This window comes from Papaver somniferum, chromosome 1 (genome assembly GCF_003573695.1).
Source record: "Papaver somniferum cultivar HN1 chromosome 1, ASM357369v1, whole genome shotgun sequence".
NCBI lineage: Eukaryota > Viridiplantae > Streptophyta > Magnoliopsida > Ranunculales > Papaveraceae > Papaver > Papaver somniferum.
Window position 1 is genome coordinate 202023937 of NC_039358.1, and position 11083 is coordinate 202035019.

The 11083-nt window shown below is 39.7% G+C and overlaps 1 protein-coding gene across 1 annotated transcript; it reads right to left on the reverse strand.

Annotated features, from left to right (window-relative positions):
* Positions 1 to 1098: 1098 nt before the first annotated feature.
* Positions 1099 to 3142, reverse strand: LOC113358207 (L-type lectin-domain containing receptor kinase IX.1-like). The gene is made up of 3 exons (XM_026601741.1): positions 2780 to 3142; positions 1561 to 1859; positions 1099 to 1468 (listed from the first exon to the last, which is right to left on the reverse strand). The coding sequence occupies exons 1-3, from the start codon at positions 3140 to 3142 to the stop codon at positions 1099 to 1101; spliced, it is 1032 nt and encodes a 343-aa protein (XP_026457526.1).
* Positions 3143 to 11083: the final 7941 nt, after the last annotated feature.

Genomic DNA, 11083 nt, shown 5'->3' on the forward strand with positions numbered 1-11083 from the left:
TACCCCCCGTTTTTTCAGAACCGAATTCGAGAAAGGAAAAATGATGAAACCAAAAATGGTCTCATCAAAACTACCAGAATTAATCAACACACCAACAATCCAGGTGGAACCCAATTCGACAAGAGAAAAATGATGAAACGAAAAAAATGGTTTCATCAAAACTACCCGAATTAATCAACACACCAACAGTTCAGGTGGAACTAAATTTGACAAAGGAAAATGATGAAACCAAAAATGGTTTCATTAAAACTACCAGAATTAAAAGCCTACGTGATTTCATTAAAAGACCAAAAGAATTAACAACATCACCATAGAGTTTGTACAATTATTACCTTTTGGAGTTTTTTGCACTGTTTTCTTTAACTTTTCATCTCTCGTTTTTTCTGGTTTAGTTTGCGTCTTCACCAGTTTGTTGTTTGAGACTTCACCATTTTGTTTTTTGAGAGGATTTAGGTCAGAAAAATGAGACGATTTCGGCCAGAATTGGTTTCATTGTTAGAAGCAAGTAATCATTGAAGAAGAGAAGAAGGGAAAATCGAAAATCGGAGGATGATTTTCTCTACGGATGAAAACAGGAAGAATTCGTAGATCTGATTCAGGTCACCATTGGTTTCATTGGTTGAAATAAGTAATCATTGAAGCAGAGAAGAAAATAAGGGAAAATCGGAGGATGATTTTCGCTGCCGATAAAGATAGGGAAAATGAATATTTAGATCTGATTTTTTTTTCTTATTAAAGAGAATAAGAAAGAGATACGTGGTGGAACTAGAAGAAGATACATTGGATGATTTGCTGAGTTGTTTCGGGGCTGAATAAGAATAGAGGGTAGTTTAGAAGTCAGCAAATATGAGTTTTTTTACATCATTTATTTTGTTGATGACCCGTGACCCTTTAGGAATTATAACGCACGTTGTTAAAATAATAGGATTAGAATGGTCCCAAGCCTATCATTTTATGGTAGAAGTTTACTGTAATGTCATTTGGCAAAAATAATACTCCAATTCTTCATCCAATTAAAAAAAAAAGGTTAATTATTTTGGGGCCTGCTATGTAAAGATTTCGCAAGTCGTACTTGGAAAATTATACTATCAATCAGAACTATCGTGGAGTGAGTGTATCAGTAAAACCAGCAAATGACGGCAAATCAGGTGCAAACGGTAATGCTGGAAGATACACCGGAATTGGTAACTCGAGTGGAAGTTTAGGCAATGGAGATTCAAATTTAAGAACATTGAGAACTTGAGTTTCTGAAGGCCTTGATTTAGAATCAAGATGAGCACACCATAATCCTACAACCATTAATTGTTCCATCTCTAACTCATTGAAATCCATTCTCAACCTTTCATCAGCCGCTTCAACGATCTTACCTCCTCCGTAAAGACCCCAAACCCACTCTACTAGTGAGAACCCAACATCTGCTTCATATGGCTTCCTCCCACAAGCAATCTCAAGTGCAACGATTCCAAAACTATAAACATCAGACTCTTGTGATCAGGTGCTAAGTAACCAAAGGTTCCGGCTAATACCGTTGTTTGAGAACCTAGCTTGTGATCAACAAGCCTTGCTAAACCAAAATCCCCGAGTTTAGCATTAAAATTTGAATCCAACATCACATTGCTGGACTTGATATCTCTATGAACAACACACTGCTCCCAATCTTCATGCAAGTACAATAACGCAGAAGCTAACCCAAGAGCTATTTTGTACCTAACTTCCCATGTAAGATCAGCTTCCCCTCGAAATAAATGGTTATCAAGGCTCCCGTTTGGCATGAATTCGTACACGAGAAGCAATTCATCTCGTTCATGGCTCCAACCAACAAGTTGAACCAAATTTCTATGCCGCAGCTTGCTAAATCTCTATTCTAGGGTTTCCATTGTCAGTTAGAAAAACTGAACAAAAATCTCGTTTCACCAATGGACGCATTGAAGGAAGAGACGCGCCTGTCCACTTTGAAAAGATGCTTGTAGAGATGAAGAGTCATCTCCAAAGGGTGTGATTTTCTCTTTAAATAGGAGACTTGTTTTCCATTCAAAACACATCTAAACTCTCTGTGTTTTCTTTCTTACAAGCATCAGAAAAAAAATCAGTGTGTTCTTGGTTGGATCAAGGTCGTACAAGCTTTGAATCCAACACTGTTGTGGGGCTTCAAGTATCCTGACGGCGATATTCATTGACCTGTTTGTATTCGTGTTGAGATTATTAGTCCCACATTGTTGGGCAATCTAAGATCCTGCGGTTTATAATCCTTTAGGGCCTCTCCATTCATTCCCAATTGGTTTTGAGTTGGATGCCCGTATTCTAACATGGTATCAGAGCAGGCTATTCTCGTCTTGTCTTGTCTCGTCTTGTCTTGTCTCCGCGTCACCCAATTTAATTGTCCACGTGTTAGACCCAACGAGGCTACACGTGAGGGGGCGTGTCGGGATTATTAGTCCCACATTGTTGGGAAATCTAAGATCCTGCGGTTTATAATCCTTTAGGGCCTCTCCACTCATTGCCAATTGGTTTTGAGTTGGATGCCCGTATTCTAACAATTCGCCAATTCAATTGGGAAAGGGTCGAATAATTGTCGAAAAGAATCTTTCATTAGAGCCTTGAATCCAAATACAACATTCTTTTCTTCACCCTATTTTAGTGTAAATTTTCCAACAATCCACTCTGGAAGAAACTTACTTAGATCAACAATATGAAACAAACTGGAATTCCCACGGAAAACAGGATTATCAGCATAAGTTAGAAAAACACTCAGGTTTTTCGTAGTAGAATTATAACTTACCCAAGCATTACCTTTTCTTCCGTCCTTAATACTAGATTTCCATGTCACGTTAGCCACAGACACGACTGAGTTAACGTTGATGCCAACATTATCAGGACTTGGATCCCAATCATTCCTCCAACTATCGAATTCAACCGAAACAATTTGATTCTGAGTTGAGTTATCGGTAGCTTTATCCTTACTCAGTAGGCCTAGATACCCACCATGTGAATCTGGAGGAAGTTTAGACCATTTAGGAGCAAGGAAAAAAGTGATACCATCACCATAAGACAAATTATCTACTGCCAACATGATAAATGAGAAGTGTGTTTCAAAATCTGTAACCCTTCCAGTAGTTGAATCCCAAAGAAGTACATCATCCATATAAGTTGCACGGCCAACGCTACTCTGAAGTTCCCCACCGATTGAATTCGTTGTGAGTTGAATGACATTATCCGACGTAGATGAGTTGCCTTCATGCGTAATATTCCGATCATTCTAATTGAAACTTGGGAAATCAAAAGAGATTGAATTCGTACTAGGTGGAAAAATCATTACCAGAAGGATGAATAAGAAGATAGTAGAGAACTTTCTGTAGGAAGCCATTGTGATCAAGCTAAGAAGGTGCAGAGAAGACCAAGCATATCTCTGTGCACTTGATATCTTAAAAAACGAAGGGATGAAACAGACATTGATCATTATCTAAATCCTCAACCAGCACCAACTTGAACTTAACTAATGGAGAGTAGTTGCTCAAGTCCTTTTCCTATGAACTCCATTTATTATTTTTATTCTTTTTTATGTTTTTTAATGAATTTAAGCGCACGCCAATTCGTGCTATTGTAAATTTTGTAGTGATTTCTCTCAGTTGTTTATCCTAAACACCCAATGGATCCAAGCCATCTCTCACATCTGAAATTCTTTACTTTTGCTGATATTAGTTCTACGTCAAGAATGAGGTCAGTTACATTGAAAATGCAAAATATGTACTTTGTCCAACTTTAGTTTCAACCTTTGTATAGGGGCGGCATGATTTAGTAGAGGAGCGTCATTCTAGTGAGGCAAAAAGGGTCATTACATGATCATTCAAGGTGTCCCTTATCAAAAAATTGGAAATGACAAATTAACCCTGATAGTTGATAACCTAGTTTAGTGATGATAATCAAGTTTAATGTTAATGATTAAATTCACTTATATTAACTCAAAATCAAAAAAAAAAAATCAGATTTTAGAGTTTAAAAAAAAAGTTTGGAGATGGTAGAGAAGTTTTAACCCAAAGTCAAGGTCAATCTCAATCAATTGAAGAAATTAACCAACAAAGTGAAAACCCAATGTCTGAAAATGACCAGGTATACTTCTAAATTAGTCCCAACTAGCTTTTTGTTGATCAAATACGTAAAAAAATTCAATTTCTTACATTTTCAGAGCTAATTACGGTTGACATTTCGCTCGTAAACAACCGTAATTCATAGTTACGGTTCGTAAAAGATGAACTACCAACCGTAACCGGTTAAACTTGGGGAAAAACCCAATTGTAAAACCAGTTACGATTGGTAACCAAATGCTCGATACCAACCGTAACTGAGTTACAATTGTTAAATAAAAATGGTTACCAATCGTAACTGAAGAAAATTTTCAGATATAAGAACTTACGGTTGGTAATTGAACTATTACCAACCGTAACAACATCAAATTCTCCAGTTACGGTTCCTAATAGTGTTAAAATAAACTGTAACTCACATAAACCCGGAAATTTGAATTTGAATTTTCACCTAAAACCCTAATTTCTGATAGAAATTAAACTTAAATTGAACAAAATAAACTAAACCCTAACTGGTTTTTTCATAATATACCTCATATAAGTCATTACACTTGATTAATTTTCGAATCGCTGATTAATCGAAGACGATGAAATTTCCAGTTTGAATGGAGGTTACAGTTGATGGAGGAGAAGAGAAGATGAAGAAGAAGATGAAAAAAACTGATTTGATTTTTTCTGATTCATTAGGTTTAAAAAAAATTGACTTGATTTTGGTTGATTTAAGGTGAAAAGGGTAATCTAGTAAATTTACATCCCCTTTAGGACATCCCCTAACCAACTAAAGGGACATTACTTTCACAGTGCATCCCCTCTACTAAATCATGCCGCCCCTATACCAAGGTTGTTTAGTTTCTTGTGTTTTAAACTTTGAGGAAGTAAAAGCTTAATATAAACTGGACCTTGTCAGCAAAGAAAACAAATGCACGCACCAAAATCTATGAAAAGAAGGGCTCACGGCATTTCCTGTCTATATTTGAGTCACAAGTTTGAAACGCTAAAGCCAAATATGTTAGCTATATATGAGCTTTCAAATACTCTGTGGATACCAAAATATGGATCGCCACGTGAACATAGGGAAGACACGAGAATCCGATCAAAAGATCCTATACCGTGCCCCGAAAATCTTCGTCAGTGACTTGTCAAATCAGGTCAGAGTCACCATTATTGACTATTCGACGAAGTATCTTCTTTGTGCGAGATAGTATCTCATCACGAATTAATCTCCTAGGAGAATATGCATTACGAAGGATCAATGGAGTGCCCTAAGAGGCACAAACCGCGAAATGAAGATAGGAGAAATAAGCTAGCCTGGTTGAAAAGATAGGTCACGAAGTAGATAAATTATGGAGCAAGAAAAGAGGCAGATGTCCCGACAAGTCCATGTGAAGATAGCGAAATGAAGGGAAAAACTTTATAGAAAATGATTTGGGCGAAGTAAAAGGCACCTCCGCGAGAATGTAACGAAGTAAAATGAGTTGTACTCCATTAGGGTTTTCTTAGAGGAGATTAGGGTTTCCTTGTATTTGAAAACTTGTACTTTGATTTCTCTGTATGATTCATCAATAAATATTTTGGGGTTCATATTATTAAACATGTCTTAGATCTTGGTTACTTTCCTTTTGGGTGTACTACTGGATTTCCAGTAGTTACATTTTGGCGCTAGAAACAGGGACCTTAGATTGGGGATTCTTCCTCATCTAAGAGGTTGTGAAAAAAGCGAGTTGTTTTATGTAGGAAGTCTGGTAGATCTGGTGACTTATTCGTGTTTAAAGGTTTAAGATCTGGAAGAGGAAGTTGGTAAGGCAACAGAAGGAAAACCAGACTCAACGAGAATTGAGTGATGGCAGGGAAGGAAAGACGAGCGGAACCCCTAACAGCGGTAAGGAGGAGCAAGCGGTTGGAACCCCAGAAGGAAGGAGAAAAGGGAGAGGCGGCCATAACAGATGAAAGACGAAGAACCATAAGGCGACATAAAGGCAAGCCGAGCGTAGAAGATGAATCCGTGATGAAACCTGTCCAAATCATGAAAGTCGTGGCTATTACGGGAGAGGAAACGAATTGAGAAGAGGTGCAGGAGAACAGTGGTGATAAACATAGGATATTGAAAGAGCCAAGTGAAACACTTTGTCGAGATAAGAGGCGAATAAAGTACTGTACGGAAAGGCAAGCAGGGACGGAGAAACGAGGTAACCAAGGGAAACGAGAGGAGTACGAATGTGGCAGCAGAATGGAGATTAGAATCTCACAGAAAGAGGGCGCGAATTCAGAAACGATGACGACTTCATCTCGGAAAAGGACCCAGTATCGAGAAGAAGGTCCTTACAAAGATTACGTGGAAGAGGATGGACGAGGAATGCAAAGAAAGAGGTTGGTAGAGGGATACGACCGATAAAGAGACCTAAGAAGGCTGTTGATGGAGGCGAGAGTGAAAAATCGTGAGGTAAGATACGAAGAAGAAAGAAAACACGAGGAGGAGAGCGAAAGCAATAGGCGATAAAGAGACATTGATGAGACAGTAAGAGGGATTATGGACCACGAAATCTTGCGCGAGTTATGAATATTGAGGATCCAGGTAGGAAATTCGCAAAGACAAGACAAGTTGCAATGGATGGATAAGAAGGTTATGATCACTGCTATGGTGAAAGCAACATCAAAAGGAGAGCCGAAGTGGAGAAAATCATTGCAAAAAAATCAAAAGTTACGCGGTGAAAAGGCCAAAGGACATCAACCAAGGAACGTAAAGCCAACAAAGCAAGTAGTGAATGTTTGGGCAGAGTTGGAACTCCCAAAGCTTAACAGAACCCTATAGAGGATATAGGAGGATGTGATACTAAGGGAGGAGATTCCGACACCACCAAATTTTGGAAGAGAACCAACTCCTGGGAAGAATTATGAGTTCTGCAGATATCATAGTTTTCATGGGCATCATACGAACAATTGCAAGAGCGTTAGGAAGATTGTACTTCGCCTCATAGAACAGGGAAAACTCGCATATTATGTAAAAGGTCGGGGAATACCACCACCATCTCAGTATTATTATGAAGACCTGACAGGACATCACCGGGTTCAAGCAGACCAAAGTGGGAAGTCGATTGGTTGCAATTTTATAGCACATTCAAAGGAAGATTTCACAACTTCCAAGATAACATGCTCTCAAGGGTATACAAGGTGGACTCTGAAGGAAACGATACAGTGTCAGTAGAAAAGAAATAACAATTGGAAGAATGGCAAAATAAGGACATATCATTTTCAGCACGGGATGCACCAGAGGGAGGGTCTCTTCATATGGAGTCATTGGTCGTCACCTTGACTGTTTGTAAACATTCGCTGGAACAAAAAAGCCGACGAAGTGAAGAGAGAGTGTGGGCCGTGGAAAAGGTGTTGGTGGACATGGGGAGTTCAGTAGATGTTCTCTTCTACCATGTGTTCACAGCTTTGGGGTATGAGGATTCAGACATGATACCTTCAACATATACATTGTATGGATTCAACGGGGTGGCGACGAAACCAAAAGGCGAGATACGTATGAAGATCTTCGCATGATAATTAGAAACAAAAATTACTGTTTGTGTGGTGGACGTGGAGTCACCCTATAATGCCCTCATGGGAAGACCATGGATCCATGGGATAAAGGGAGTAGCGTCAACATACCATCAATTTCTGCGATTCCCAATGCCCAGCGGGATTGGAAAAATACGTGGAAATAACGAAGATGTGGGAGAATGTGGCGAGAAAGACATTGAGAATTACGAAGGGAGATTGAAAAGGACGAAGGAACGAAAAAGTAAAATATTTGAGTTAAAGAAGGAGGACGAATTAAGGATATACATGGCAAGATCTAAAGAAGGATGGGCAATACCGAGCGAGATACCCGAAGAAGAAGGAGAGCTCGTGAAGCCAATAAAGGAACCGACGCCACTAGGAGAACCGGTCATGAATTTTGCTGCGGTAGAACCTACAAAGGATGTGAATATAGGAACCAAGGATAAACCTAAGATCCTAAAGATTGGGACGAAAATGGAAGGGGAAGAAGAAGCGAGATTAGTTGAGTTACTAGGTAAATATGGTGACATATTTGCGTGGAGCATGGAAGAAATGCCATGAATAGATCCACAAGTGGCATGTCATAAATTGGAACTGGACCCGACAATCAAGCCAATCAGGCAACGAATAAGGAATATCGCCACGACATACCCTGAGCAAATCGACAAGGAACTCCAAAAGATGATGGACGCAGGGATCCTAAGGCCGACAAAGTATCCATATTGGATTGCGAACATGGTAATTGTTCCCAAGAAAAACAATGAAATAAGAATATGTATCGATTTCAGCGACCTGAGTACAGCGTGCCCCAAAGAAAGTTTTCCTTTACCAAATATCCCGTAGATGGTGGAATCAGCATCTGGGTACAAGAGGTTGTCCTCCATGGACGGATATTGTGGATACAATCAAATACAATTAGCTGAGGAAGAACAAGAACACCCAACTTTCTTCGCTCATAGAGGGTTGTACTGTTATACGAGGATGCCCTTTGGATTGAAAAATGCAGGGGAAATTTTTTCGCGAAATGGGTACACACGAAGTTAGAAGTTTATGTGGATGATATGCTGGTCAAGACAAAGGATTCGGGGGATCATGTGGAAGACCTGAGGGAGATCTTTGAGCAGATGAGGAAATACAAAATGAAAATAAATCCAGCAAAATGCATCTTTGGGGTTGAAACGGCGAAGTTCCTGGGAAACATAGTTTCACGAAAAGGCATAGAAGTTGACCCAGCCAAGGTCCAGTCTATACTAGAAATTCCCTCACCCTCTACCATAAAGGATGCACAGAAATTAAATGGGCAGTTAGCAGCTTTGGGAAGATTTGTTTCGCAGTCCTCGGACAAGTGTAGCACTTCTTTGATATTTTAAAGAAAGGGACGAAGTTCGCATGGATGCAAGAGTGTGAGGAGGCGTTGAAGGGTATAAAGGACCACCTCATTAAATTATCGATCTTACAAAAACCCGAACCTGGGGAGGAGCTGTTGCTTTGCCTCTCGGCAACACCATATGCTATCAGTGTCGTCTTACTTCGGAGCGATGAGGGGGTAGAAAAACCACTGTTTAACGTTAGCAAAACCCTCAATTCCGCGGAGATAAATTACCCAAAGATTGAAAAACTGATATTGGCATTGTACCATACATCGCAAAAGTTGCGGACTTATTTCCAGACCCACAAAATTAAAGTCCTCACGAGAATTCCAATAGAATCAGTCTTGAATAACTCAAAGAGAGTTGGGCGAGTAGAAAGATGGAATACCCAGATTGATCAGTTCGGGCTAAAATATGAAGTACAGACTTCTACGAAGTCACACATAATCACAGAGTTTCTCGCTAAATTTCCTTCATAAGAAGACGAAAGCATAGAGGAAATGATGGATGTAGATGACAGTTGACCAGACCCAAAGGACTTGTTACAGGAGAGACATCTCAGAAGATGGGAGATATTCTTCGATAGGTCATCAAACAGTTGCGGAGGAGGAATATGAATAGTATTCGCTTCGCCCACGGGAATCAGGATAGTGTTCTGCTTTCGGCTAGAATAAAAAGCAACAAATAATGAGACTGAGTATGAAGCAGTGATACAGGCTTTAAGGATTGCGATAGAAATGAGATTAGACGAAGTACGAATTACCAGTGATTCGCAGCTTGTGGTTCGTCAAATCAAAGGGAGATATGATGCAGTTGATCCAGTGATGCAAAGATATCAGCAGATCGTGAAAGAATATTCAACGAAGATACGAAGTCTTATTTGGAGGAACATATGCCGAGACAATAACAGACATGCAGATGCGCTTGCCTATATAGTTTCAATGATTGAAGATCCGAAAATCGGACATATCATGATTGAGCGGTTAATACAACCTTCGGTAAATAAAGAAGAAAAGGAATCCAAAGCGATGATGATCGAAGAAGAGAGTATGGGAATAAGCGATGATGATTGGCGAGCCCCCATCTACAACTATTTAATGAAAGGAGATCTCCCACGAGATAGACAAGAGGCGAATAAAATTAAAAGTAAGTCCACGAATTATGAGGTGCGAGAAGGAATCCTGTACCGACGATCTTACTCGGGTTCATTAATGAGATTCTTGTCGCGGAAATAGGGGATATAAATTATGAAATCAATTCACTACGGGGACGCTGGTAACCACAGCGGGACCAAATCACTAGCTCTCAAAACCAGGACACAAGGATACTTTTGTCCATATATGCACAAAGATGCAAATGATATTTCCACGAGATGCGAAGCATGTCATAGATTTGGGAAGATGATACATGCACCATCCACGAGCTTAAATTCTGTATTGAGTGTATGGCCTTTATCCATGTGAGGAATAGATATTGTGGGGCCATTTGTGACCGGGAGCAAAGGAGGTACCTGATAGTAGCAACAGACTATTTTACAAAATGGGTGGAAGCCAAATCCCTACAACACACGCGAGATAGTGTTGTGTACGATTTCATCCTATACCATATTATTTGTAGATTTGGAATACCAGTCATATGATCGTTTCGGACAATGGGAAACAATTTGAAGGAGAAAGTGTAAGAATGTTATTTAACGCATTCAAAATTCAATCCGGGAAGTCGGCTCCACCATACCCACAGAGCAACGGGCAAGCGGAGGCTACGAATAAGACGCTATAAAACACATTGAAGAAACAGTTGGACGGTCATCATAAGGAATAGTGTAAACGGATACCGAATGTGCTATGGTCTTATAGGACCACCAGACGAGATACAACGGGAATGTCACCATTTTGTTTGACGTATGGAGATGAAGCGGTGTTGCCTGCCGAAGTCATCCTTCCAACCACGAGGAAGGAAGCATGGGAGAAAGGACTAAATTCAGATTTGATCTTAGAAAAGTTGGACGATCTCGAGGAAAACAGGGAAATTGCGTTAGAACATATGATGAATTACCATCAGAGGCTGTCAAGGGAATATAACAAAAGGGTA